This window comes from Temnothorax nylanderi, unplaced genomic scaffold, assembly GCF_030848795.1.
Source record: "Temnothorax nylanderi isolate EJ_2023f unplaced genomic scaffold, tnyl_v1.0 TNYL_tig0068_pilon, whole genome shotgun sequence".
Classification (NCBI taxonomy): Eukaryota; Metazoa; Arthropoda; class Insecta; order Hymenoptera; family Formicidae; genus Temnothorax; species Temnothorax nylanderi.
The window spans coordinates 956,897-970,303 of NW_027249130.1; the positions used below are offsets into that span (position 1 = coordinate 956,897).

At 35.1% G+C, this 13,407-nt stretch overlaps 2 protein-coding genes across 4 annotated transcripts; one reads left to right on the top strand and one right to left on the bottom strand.

Annotated features, from left to right (window-relative positions):
* Positions 1 to 446: 446 nt before the first annotated feature.
* On the top strand, positions 447 to 4,128 carry LOC139773777 (uncharacterized). The gene is made up of 3 exons (XM_071708494.1): positions 447 to 2,994; positions 3,078 to 3,270; positions 3,951 to 4,128. Exons 1-3 carry the CDS (start codon positions 2,872 to 2,874, stop codon positions 4,037 to 4,039), a joined length of 405 nt encoding a protein of 134 aa, XP_071564595.1. The 5' UTR covers positions 447 to 2,871; the 3' UTR covers positions 4,040 to 4,128.
* Positions 4,129 to 4,179: 51 nt separating this feature from the next.
* LOC139773773 (modular serine protease-like) lies at positions 4,180 to 12,395 on the bottom strand. 3 transcript variants are annotated; one of them, XM_071708490.1, is made up of 10 exons: positions 11,599 to 12,395; positions 9,914 to 10,531; positions 8,184 to 8,408; positions 7,460 to 7,514; positions 6,785 to 7,344; positions 6,409 to 6,636; positions 5,462 to 5,757; positions 5,050 to 5,380; positions 4,761 to 4,832; positions 4,180 to 4,679 (listed from the first exon to the last, which is right to left on the bottom strand). In XM_071708490.1, the coding sequence occupies exons 2-10, from the start codon at positions 10,443 to 10,445 to the stop codon at positions 4,576 to 4,578; spliced, it is 2,403 nt and encodes an 800-aa protein (XP_071564591.1). In that variant the 5' UTR covers positions 10,446 to 10,531; positions 11,599 to 12,395; the 3' UTR covers positions 4,180 to 4,575. The 3 variants fall into 3 exon arrangements, with proteins under 3 accessions (XP_071564591.1, XP_071564590.1, XP_071564589.1); XM_071708489.1 differs by having other exon boundaries at positions 4,180 to 4,832; positions 11,613 to 12,393; XM_071708488.1 differs by having other exon boundaries at positions 4,180 to 4,832; positions 11,599 to 12,393.
* Positions 12,396 to 13,407: the final 1,012 nt, after the last annotated feature.

The window sequence follows — 13,407 nt, forward strand, 5'->3', positions numbered from 1 at the left end:
AAATCTTTAGAATGTATCTTTAGAATGTATACATGTATCTAATATTAATAGTATAATGCATATATATTTACCATACTATTTTATCATAATTTCTAAATTTATTATGTGAATAATTTTATTAACGTACATCAGGAATCTCCTTAAATTCAGAGTAAGATATTACAAATTGTGATAAATTCTCAGGAAAAAATGACTTTATTGATAAGAATGATTTGAGTATTTCACAAAGGAAGATTTAAAATTAAGTATATACACAATAACATTTTATTTATTGTATTAATCAATTGTATATTCGTAATAACTATAATACTCAATGATACATATAAATTATGTAATTTAATTTTAACTAATATACAGATTGTAAATTCAGAGACAAAGATGGAAGAAAAAACTTCTGTTTTAAACATATTTAAAATATAGATAAATTACTTCAAATACGTGGAGAAAGTGTACAATTCAATTTCGAAATATGATTTTAAAAAATAACCGCTATCTCTTAATAGTAAAGCATTTCTATATGTATGATTTTCAAAATTAGCTCTTAAATGACTATTGTAAAAAATTATACTATCATGCACTGCACCAGACCACCTAGCAACATATCTGTTATTTCTAAATTTGCATGACAAACTGCTTGAACATTAAATGAAAAACGTCCTTTTCGGTCCGTTTTAAAATAATTTTCAGCATCTGGTCCATCTAAGAAATGAAATAATAATTTATATAATATTGTATTGTCATAATAAGTAAATGTTCACATAATTAATCAAATTTTTGCATTACCAAAAGATTGAACACGTATATGTGTACAATCAATACATTCTACAACTTTTGGAAATTAACCCTTAGCTGGCACTGTGGGGTATTAAACGCCCCAGCCTAGTTCAGCTTTAATTTAAACCCCCCTATAGTACGAAAATGGTACTTGTGGCGCCATGTCTTGTTAGTTCGAAGAACCCTTCTCCTCCTAGAGTATAGAGCGTAATTTTAAAAGCGTTAATGTATAACTATGATTTATCTAACAAATAAATAAATTAGAAAAATAAATTTTACTTAATTAATGTAGAAAAATGAATGAAAAATATCAGGGATTTTCGTCCAAATTATTCTTACAATCCTCCTCGAGTAGCTGTTGGCGTATGGGCCGAAGCCGTAATTGATACGCCATCTAATAAAACCGGAATAATATTAACGCTCTTTAAAAAAAAAATCAATCATCGTACAACATGATGGACCAATGGAAAAAACAAGCATACTTTGAAAAAATAAGTAGTACTTTTTTGACTGAAATTCGTCTCTTCAACTCCCCAAATAAATACCTTTTGTGAAACGACCACTATCAAACTATTTTTTTCCTTAAAGTGTTGTATCTCAAGAGTGTCAAGTTAAATTTTTAGCTCTTAATATGAAAAAATGGAAGAGTTATGAATTTTTTAGTAAAAATAGTAATTTTTTCGTTTTTTTTACGTTCTCCAATTTTTTTCATACTCAATATTACATTTTTATCAAAATGACCTATGACATCTGTTAAAACAACATTCGAAAACTATCTTGGAATTTTTTCAAGTGAAAAAAATGAATAGCTTTCTCGCAGCAAGCATTTTAGTGGTTGGGATATGAAACGACCCCAGGGTGCCAGCTATGTGATTCTGGTGAAGTGTGCCAGCTAAGGGTTAAGTAATATTATAAAACTTTAATTGCTCTCTTCAAATTTTCTTTCGAGTTGCACCTGAAAATATATATAACGAGGCCTCAAACGCGCAATTGCTTCAGTAACTGTATAAGTACCTACAATTCGTTGTAAATTCGTTGTGCTTCTAAAATCTCTCATAAGGAGAAAAATGGAATTGGAAAAGACCATATTATAGAAAAGCGCGCACAAGCCCTTGCGAATCTGCGCGTTCTCATCACCAATATTGAAGACGCGCATTCTAACTCTGCTGTACCCAGGTAGCAAACACAAGTCATTTTGACGTCAAATTTTGGTCCTTTACTGACCATTCCTGACGTCACTAACTGGCGGCATAATGACGTTAAAATGACGGTCTAATGTCACAGACAATTGACGTCATTTTCTGACGTCTTATTGACGGCAAAAATAGGTCCATTGTACGACATACCGGTTTCTAGAAATGTTTTTTATGAAATTAAAATGTTAAAATGTCTACTTGATAAACGTTTATAAAAAAATGTTTTTTTTCTTTATCTAAGAAAAAAAAACTTTTTTAACTGTTTCGTTACATGCCATGTGCGTATAGCCGCTCTCAAGGCGGTCACCCATCCTAGTACAGTACCGCGTCCGAGTCGCTTGACTTCGATGATCTAGTGGACAGTGACGATCTTCTCACCCTGATGCTTCCTTATTAACTGTACTTGTCTATAACAGGTACATCTTTAAAGTGTTCAAAAATCTTGTAATGATAATCTTCTTGATAGCTATAACACTGCGTGAAATAGTTATCATAAAACTATAATCACACGCAACTACATCCACTTATACCTTAAATTCGCCACTTCAATCATAAAGTTGCTAAACAAACATATTGCAGTTAATTTTGTGGTTTTTATTTTATTATTACTTTATTAAACAATATTAAGAAGTAAAAATATAGTTATATTACAAAAAGACCTTATTTGGACGACTTTAAGACGTCTTTAAAATGACGTCTTTAGATGGTCTAAGAAATGACGTCTTATAAACGTCCATTATTAGTCGCCGATGTCATAGACTAACCTAACCAAAAATGACTAAAAATAGACGTCATAATGATGTTATGGAATAACGTCAGTATAATGTCATTTTTAAAGACATAGTCGCTTTTTGGTCATTTGACGTCATTTGTACAAACATGACTAGTATTTGACGTCAAAATGACTTGTGTTTGCTACCTGGGTATTATCGCTTATAAAACTGGGTCCGATGTATTGAAGAAAATGGGACAAAATGGTTTAACGGAATATGACGTTCGAGACATTATGGACGACATTAATGAGGTAAGTGATTGTACGTGGTACATGTATTACTTGCAATTACTTATGACAACACAAGTAGTAATACCTGTTATTCGATGACCCAGGTTTTAGAGGAGAACAAAGAGATAGATACAGTTTTATCTGAAACACTAAACAACACAGACTCTGAGACCGAATTGGAAAGGGAATTAGCGGAATTGTTGGATGAGGATGATGTAGAAGTTTCCACCGCAGTTCCTGATGCAAATCCAGAGATTGAAAAATTGAAGCAACGTTTGCAAGACTTACGTATGGAAGGTAAATATTTGTTTGGCGTATCGCCTTGTATATACATTTTAGTTGTAAATAGTTGATTAGTTGCTGAATAGTTGATTTAGATTAGTCGTACTATTGTTCTTAATTTTCTTTTCTTTCGCGCGAAACGTCGGTGGATCGCGATCGGTAGAGATCAAGCGACTCACCTATGGGTGCTGCCATCGCCCATCCACCGACGGCAGCAATTACCCCCAAAAAGGGAGCACCTACTCGCTTGCGGCACGTTGCAGGACCGCGGGCACTCATTGTCACGTAGCCGTGGAACACGGATCTAAATTTTGGGAACGCCCGATCGCACGTTTACCGATTTCTCGCCTGCTTGCTCAACACCCGCTTGAGTGTGCCTGCTCTCGCTGTACTTTATCTGATTGTTGCTGAATGCATGCCGAAATAACCACGGACAGAACGAGAATCGGTGGACTCCAGCAGACGACCGGCGAAGCGGCGAACTACGGTGAGTCGCTTTTCGCTTTTTCGTATCTCGTTGCATGCGCACATTTTGCCTTCTCGCTTTACGACTTGTTCACGATGGGATTTTGATTACACCTCTGGTCCTTCGAACTATTATAAACAATCTCGCCTCCGGGGGCTTAACACCCCCCGCTCAATATTGTAGAGTTTATTAGTACATTTCATACAAAATAATGAAATATATGATACAGGTTTAGTTTCACCCGGCAAAGATGTAGCTGTACTACCATCTGTACCATCCAATAAAGAAAAGGCACTAAAGGAATCCGAGTGCTTGTAAGAGTTGCAATAGTCGATTTATATGATTATACGACAATTTCACAGAATCATTCGTCTCCCATTTTAAAAAAATGTTTTATTGTAGATATTGTGTCATATAGTGAAAAACATATTTAAATGTATGTACATTATGTATAAACGTAATGTGTAAAGATTTTTTTTATTAAATCTGTTTTGTACAACTTGGCATATATAAATAAGTTAAAGAAAGTATGTATGGTATCTAAATTTCTATTTCTGTTCATCCATTTTTTACGTCATCTATCTACATTTATGTTGTAAAGTAATAAGAATTTCTAAAACCTATAAAATAACAAGCGCAGCTAGAATTGTGAAATTAATTTCATTTATCACATACGTACAAGAAATTATTTCTCGAGTCTTTAATTGTTTAACAGAGTTGCAACTTCACATCATTACGCATTCAATAAAAAATAAAGATAATTATCAAGTATGATGTAGACTATACATGGCACACAAGATAAATGGTTTTTTTTTGGTGATTGCACATAATAATCGGTAGTTCTATCAATAAATTTAGGAACATCTTGTTGAAGATTGTTCTGAGCATAATGTATGCGTCTGATTTTGTTCTATTTTTGTCATTACATCTTGTATCCATGGAATATACCTGGAGATTTCTGTATATAAGGAATACATGTTGTAGTCACAATGAGCATTTCCACCCTCTTGTATCGTGCTGAGACAAACGCTAACAATACCTCGGAGATACCACAAATTATTGGTTTTAAAGACTAATCCGCCGCCACTGTCACCATCAGAAACGGAAGAACCTGAAACATACAATGCTTATGTAAGTTATCTTTCTATTTTTTGCATCTTTGCATATGTAGAACAATCATTCTTAAATTTGTTTTTTTTTCTTTCCTTATTATCTTTTCTTATATAACATTTACTTAAATTGAATTAGTCATACATCTTTTGTTACATATGTCATATCAATATAGCGTTATGCTGATTTATGACACACATAAATGTTTTTTTACTAACCATTTGTGTAGCCTGCGCAAAACTTATCATTGGTGATAAATTGTTCCGTATTAACACTTTGGCTCGCGGACCTGCACTGGCTGACTGAGATTACAGGTACTGTCAGAGCCTGTAAAACTGCGCTAGATTCACCAGTTGCGGTTCTACCAAATCCCGCTACCTTTCCATAAGTACCCGGTTCCAATACACTTCCATAGCTTAAAGTATCTATGCACGCAGGAACCAAATAGGATGACAATACAAATGGTGTGACGAGTTCTAATACCGCGACATCCCACAGGTAATTTCCTATGAATCCTAGATAATCTCGTGCGATGTAAATACGTTTCACCTGGAAGAAGGTATGTGTAACATTTCGATCGACAATATTTTATACAGATTACTTTACATCGCATTGTATACATTTGCAAACCTGATTTCTTTTAATGAGATTTAGATCGTGAAAGGGGGTTATGTAATCGCGAAAAAGGTTTCCCGCTAATATATAAATTTTGTTGGCATCAATCGGTTGCCTATTGTTCTCGTCGTATACACAATGAGCTGCCGTTATCAAGAGATTTTCTTGAATGATAGACGCTCCACAGAAGTATTTCTTTGGCTCGCCTGGTTCATCGCGATACATCGAGGCGTGCCACGGAAATTCCGTGATATTCGGTCTAAAACCGCCTACAACCTTCGGTTGATAATTGAGAGGTAGAGTGCCGCATACTACAACAAACATTTCGGTTGGAGAAATCGTCTTAGAAAGAGATAGGAAGAGATAATTCACAGTAACCGTAACCATTGCGCGTCATTGTGTGATAATTTTATGACTAATTGGATGGAAAGGAAATTGAGATATATCGAGGTCACGTAATAGTTTATTAAATATATTCGATGTGTGTATATGTATGTATGTGCACTTAACTTAATAAATTATAAATTATAAATTTATACACAGCGTAATTAAAAACTATATTTTAATACTTTCATTAAAGCTTTGGTTCATTAGGAAACAATTGCAAATCATAACTTAAATAGAAATTGTAATACGGAATGACACAGATATGTGAATTATCTCAATGGGGATACTGACATTTGTGATTACCATGCCACATGTAAAAATATTGTTCGAAATTCTACTACTTATAATTGTACTATCATTTTTTTATAATCTTAAGACCATGTCCAAGACACATCTGCTGCTGTATCATTATTTGGCTTTGGTACTCTAACATCTATGTTCGGATAATTTGGATTATTAGCATTTGTATGTATGATTCTATCATCCAACACTTCAATAAACGTAGCATTTTCTGTCAAAAGTGGTTTGGAACGCAAGTTGAGTATCATTAATGTAAATATTTATCGTGAGCGGACCTGGAACACATCGTATAGGTTCTGGTTCCCATTCACCATTCGCATTACATCTCACGTTCGTTCCTTGTCCGGACAGTAGATGTTGATTAGTTTCAGGTCGATAACTGTTTTCACATGACAATGTTACTTCTGTTCTTGGTGGAACTGGAGATTTGCATGATATCCATTCATCGTCGTACCGACATTCATGTCTGATTGATGGTGCGGCTAAAGCTTTGCAGAGTATTGCTATCAAACAAACATTGTCAATAATTAACATGTATAATTCTGATCGTTTTGAAGATGATGAATTTCTTTGACTGAAATATTCAATATTTAAGAATCCATATTTATTTATCTTAAAATAGTTAAAAATATATAATTACTAGTTTAATACCTGTGCAAACTGGTATATCAAGCCATTTTCCCCCGATACTGCAGCTAACGTCGGGCGAACCTCTTATTTTATATCCCGAATCACAAGAGTAGACGAGATAAGATCCTAATCCCAGTTCCGTTCCTTCTGGAACGTTACAGTCCTGTCCATCTGAGCATTGCGATCGATGTAACTTCCAGCGACCGTTTTGCGGTTGCGGAGGTGCTTTGCAAGTGTTTGTGCCAGAAGGTGTCCCAGAAGGACGTGTTGGTGCAGGAGTCGGTGGCGATCGTGTAGTTCCTGTTGTTGGTCGCACCGACGGTAAAACTGACGGCCATCCAGTCCTACATAATCCCTGGTCCTCGTCTGAGCTATCGGCGCAGTCGTCTACTCCGTTGCATCGTAGATCACCATCGATACAAGCTCCATAAGCACAACGAAAGGCGTAGTTAGGACACAAAATTTCTGGCCTTTTACACTCGGCCTCTGTCTCGTCGGATTTATCCCTGCAGTCCGTTTTGCCATCGCATAATAAATCGCTGGCTATACAGTCTCCATTGCAACATCGAAATTTCTGTAGTCTGTCCAAATGATTAAATTAGTTGATACTTATTTATTTCGACGCGTAAATACTTACTTACTTAGATTACTTAGATTAAATACTTACTTAGATTACTTCGACGCGTAAATACTTACCCGCAATTATTTGTTTGTGTATACCCAATTTGTGCATACTCAGAACCAATGCACACTGTAAAATTGAAGAAATATTCGCTAGATAGAAAAATCAAAATCTATCCCGTTATTTTATGTGTTGAGTAATTGTGTAAGTTGAAATTATTTATTAAATTATTATAATTATAATTAAGATTTTTCCAATAATATACATAGATATAATCATATATTTTCATATATAGCCATATAATATTGTTCAAGATTATAATTCCATTTCTTATATGACCATATATAATTATATATCTACTAATATGAACAAATAAGAGGTATTTTTTCCCGGGTATATAATCATATACGCTCAAAAACATATATAGTTATATACATATAATTATATACTCTCATATATGGCCATATAATATTGTTTAAGATTATATTTTCTATTTCTTATAAGATCATATATAATCATATATCTACTAATATAAACTAATATGAACAAATAAGAGGTTTTTTTCCACGGGCGATAAATTAAGTTCCCCTTATAGCTGCGGCGTATATACCAGAGTTACCCTATATGATATGTGACACATGGAGAGTAAAAAAAGGCACGCTTTTAAGTAGACGAATAAATGGAATAAATACAAATATTAGATTGCAAAATACAGATTTTAAGTTTACAATCGTGATAACATAACGTTAGCTTCATGTCGCGCTTGCAAAACGAAAAATTTTCCAAATAGACAATTACCCTCGGTAGATGAGTTTGGAATTTCCGGTGTGGTTGGTGTGGTTGGTGTAGGTATTGTGGGTGGTGTGGTCGGTGTAAACGGTGTGGTCGGTGCGGGCGTTGTGGTCATCGATGCGTCCGAATGACGAGTGAAATGTACAGTTATGGGCACTACAATAGCTAGAAGTATTAAAGTTATAACGCACGGTAAAACCACACGTTTCCATGTCCAGAGCCATTGCGTTACTAAAATAATTACAAAAAGCTATATTAGAACGATAGTTTTACGAGCTACTTAATATCGTTTGATGAAATTCATTCGCAATTATTATAACGGGTAGCACTACGAAAGGAATATTATAATTACATTAAGTCCCTCACGTAAAGCATTATAATTCTTGTTTGGTATCAATTTTCCGTTATTCTATTCACAATCGAGTAAACAATTTGCGGCATGTAATATCTCGCCAATCTATGTCAGATAACGTGACACATATATACTGTGAGATAAAAATAACTCTTTTATATTTAGCTTTAATTCTTGTGGCGCGACTAAAGTGTAACAATTTTTTATTTAAAATATTGTCGATATTAAACTATATTCTGAAATAGTATGACAAAGACCACTGGTCAAAGTAAATAATGATATTCGTGACATTGAAATTACTTTTAAAAATTGTTGCAGTTTGAATGGTTCTCTGATAACATTATCATAATTCACGTAAGAGAAGAAATGGCTGTTCTTCCGAAAACCCCCATGCTCTGACAGGTCAACGTTTGTAAATAGGTTTCTTTCAGACATGTACTAAAAGGAAGAAATTATCGAAACTACTTCAAAATAGATAAAGATTGTACATCATTGATTCTTATCGCATTACTATCGCAGAACTATCATTACTATCTAACTAGAGATGATTAGTCAAATCGACATCAATGCATCGATGAATGATTGATATCGAATACGGATTGATATTTTTGTCATCTGTATGAGGAGCCAGATGAAAGACAATAGAAATCTTACAAAAATATTCACAATTGTTTAATTGACGTAAAAACAACTATGATGAAATCGGAGATGACAAAGATATGAATCAGTATTTGACATCGACTATTTATCAATGCGTCGATATCAAATTGACGTCGATTCGACTAATAATTTCTGGCTACCCAGCCAAATCAAATTCTCTTTGTTTTATATGTAAACATTTCAACACTTTGTGTTGCTTATTACGTACCCACGTATGTTTACATGTACCACGAAATGTTTACGTATAAAACAAAGATAATTTGATTCTATATGATGTCTTTAAATTTATCAGATTAAAAACAGTGTCTGCAAGTAATCATTGCGTACTACTAATATACTAAAAATTTTCAAGATGAATATTGATTCGTTCTTTAATATTCAGATACACAACATATTTATTACACACGTTTTCAAACTATAAGTTTGAAAGAATTGAAAGTACATTTTCTTTTATCAGGAAAGAAGAGTAATGTCTTGTTACGATGATATCGATAAAAGATATTTACATTATCTATATCGCGAGTCGCGATTTATTATTTCTTATATAAAACTGTATCTTATATAAAATTGTTGTTACCCTAAGATCCAGAAACTTATAAGGGATCTGTACTTTTTAGTTATCCGGCGATTTTATGCTTAAACATATCTATGTATACTTACGTAAAGAAAGAAGTATATATAGAAAAACTAAAAGCAACGGGTGCGTTGCACGATTAACTATTACCTTTATTTAATTTAGTATTTTGCGGAAAAATGCATCCGTTTGGAGCTCCGTTGTCCTTATTCGTCGACAAATCCGAGATATTGTCGGAGGGGCAGATAACGTCAAGTTCAATCGCATCTTGATTCGGAGTAGGATTCGTGTAAACGACATGGTTTACATGAATGGTAACCGGACCATTGTAGTTGACCTCATTACCCAGATGAACATTGCTCGAATCCTTTACGCGGACGTCACTGAAATTCGACGAATCGGGGTTCGGAAGTGCGATGTAACCATTCGTGGTATCGAACGCTTGATGCTGCTGGACGATGGTCGATACCGGCGGATTCATAATCCAGCCGCCGGCGCCGCTTTCCTCGACATCCGTCTCCTCTTCTTCATTGCCGTCGTTTATAACGTCACTGCACTGCGTAGAGGAATCTCCATCGCTATCGTCCGGAGCTACGACCGCGATTTCCTTCGTCGAACATCCAGCCTCGCCGCGAAATCTGTCGACCGCATGACCCTCGGCAGACGCAACAGTACCATTCATGTGGTCCTGCTCCTTCTAACCCTGGTGATTACCGTCGAGCGTTTGATGCTGCTGTTGCACCAATGTCACAATATCCATGCGCTACGCTGAAAATTCACCTTATTCTTTATATCAGATACATCTTAAAACATCTGCGATACGCCGCATGCAGCAGAATACGCTCGTCGAGAAAGCTTCCAGATAGCCAAGCGTGATAGAGCATATTGAGCAAACTAATGCATTGCATGTGTTTTCATATATTTGCTGTAAATTTGCTGACATTGAAATAGAACACGTTACAAATACAGCTACATGACTGCTTATACATGCAATCAGTTGACGCAATTTCAAGAGCAAACGGTCCGCAATATTGGTACGTTATGCTGTCTGCAACATGTCAGCAACATGACAGCAATGAATGATTCATCGTTCCATCTTGGGCATCAAGATGCAAACGTGACGGCAACAACACATATATAATGATTTCCATCCGTTATTGTGTATATGTCATCAAGCTATAAAATTTTTTAATTGTATCTCGTTGCTAACGAAGTGTTGACAATATGAAATTGTCACAAATCCCTCACAAATTGATGCTGTCACGTTGCAATCAATTTGCTGTTAATAGAAATATAATTCATATGAGTTCAACCCGACAAGCATAATGCTGTCTCACCTTGTCCCGAGTTTGTCAAAATTAGTTGCATTAACGACAAGCTGCTTGTTGGCAACATGGCAGCAAACTCACAGCATTTAGCTATCTGGGCTATAGGGTCTTTAAATAAATTCATCAAGTCGCTACGAAATTCTCTCACTTCCAATTAGAATATAAATGTCCAGTTTAATTTTTTGTCTTTTAATCTTCTCTTTTCAAATAACAAAAGAAAGATCAGTTTGTAAACATAATTCTTATTTGATTTTTTTTTACAATTTGCGAAAACTTCGAAGGTAAAATAAAAGACAAGCTCGAGATTCGAGAAACATCAGGGCTGCGTTCAGAAATTCAACCTGGGTAACTCTAAGCTGTAGTTTACGTCATGTATATTATAGCATTAGAATTACTTAGGTGGGCCTGGGCGTAATTCCTGAATGCATCGTAATATTTTAAATTGACGCAATCGGTCGGCAACAATCCGCTAAATTAAAAGATTAACTGACTTATATTTAGGATTACCTTGCACAAATTACCTTCTGGCTTATCAGAGTAGCGGTCATTTTGTCAACACTAAATTCACCATCAATCTATGACGACATGGTGCTGTCATTGTGGAAAGCGCTCCGCGGGCTTTAGGAAAACTTTATTTTATCTGGCCCTAACGGTTTTCGACACGTCGCATTGAAACCACCTGCAGTTGGAGGATGCACCATCCCGCGGGAACAAAGTACAATCCGAACAAGAACGGACTCGGTTCAAGTCACTATCGGCTATTTTCATTGATCCTACGACACTGTCAGACAGATACTGGCTTCAGCGATAACGCGACACGGCTGCTGAAAGACGCGCCTTGGATGTGGAATCGTGGAAGGCGCTCGTTCTCGCTCGCGAGAAGCAAAACAAGGAAAAGAACAGGAAAGCGGAGACTAAAAACTGGTATAACATGCACGATATTCCTTTTCGCACAATAGGTATTATCCTATTTAATTTGAATGATAACGCCTCGGCTTTCTGATATGTGCTGGTACGTGGATGGCACCGTAGTCACTATGTCGCCAAATCTATCAGCGAATCAAGCTGCATATTAAAGCGAATGTAAATACAGTGCGATCCGAAAATATGTTGTACATATCTATATTTTGGAAGTGCGCGAGGATCGTTTTTATTGAAAAGAATGGATTTTGCGATCCCAAGCCGCTTGTTCAGCACTCATTGACGAACGAACTACCGATGGAATCAAAGCACGATTAATGGCGACATTATCTCCGTTCAATCCGACATAGAACAAACTACTGTTGCGTTTTCTTGTTGAATATACTCGGAAATCGTTGTCCCCACTCTTTGCCTCTTTCCCTCAACCACAACTGTTAACGACATAGTTGCGGCATGCATGTGTGTGCGATAACGTTTTTTTCAGACGGCTTTTAATCTTTTCCGTGGAATCGAATGGATTTCATTTCGATGGCCGGGGATTTCTAACATCAGTAGTGTACACGAAACATCTATATTATTCCTATTATATAATTTTTTGCAATTAAAGATAAAAGATTAGTATTTTGCGCTAATTATGTCACGATTATTTGCCTCGAGTTAAAAGACAGTGTATTTAAAAAAAATTTGGAGTTAAGAGTTTCGTAGAGGTCTTTCTATATAGACACAGACTTGTATTCAGTTATATGTATAAATATATATCTTTTAAAATTAAATTTATACAAAGACACTGTTTTAAGAAACAGTTTTTCATATCTTTGAAAAAATCTAGTAGAATGAACCATGATAGTATACCATATTCTTTTGGATACAATGAGATTATATATATAAATACAATAAGATTATATATAAATTGAATTGAATTTAACATACCGAGATGTCAATACATGTTTTACTTTGATATAGTATTTTATTTAATGATAATATTATTGAATAAAAAGAAAATATTACTTAATAATATATATATACTATAGAGACTCCGCCGACACGTATAGCCCGTAGGAATGGTCGCAATACAACTCCTTTTCTCTCTGCCCGACTATTTATGGGCCAGCAGAACTGTCTGCTTCAAAAATTTACCTCTTTTAAACCTCCTTCTTCTTTCCATGTAAACTTTCTTTTAATTACTTGTAATTTCCTATATTTGATTTTCACTCTTGTTTCCCTTGCCTTTTTCGCCTCTGCTCCCTTACCAAACGTATTTCCCCCTGTATCTATCTTACCTTCCAAGTTAGGTCATTGTCAATAATTATGTTTTTCTTCTTTAAGATCTTCTTTTTAACCATAACTGTCCTTTTCTGTTCCTTACCTTTCAGTTTCTCTGTAATCATATTTATT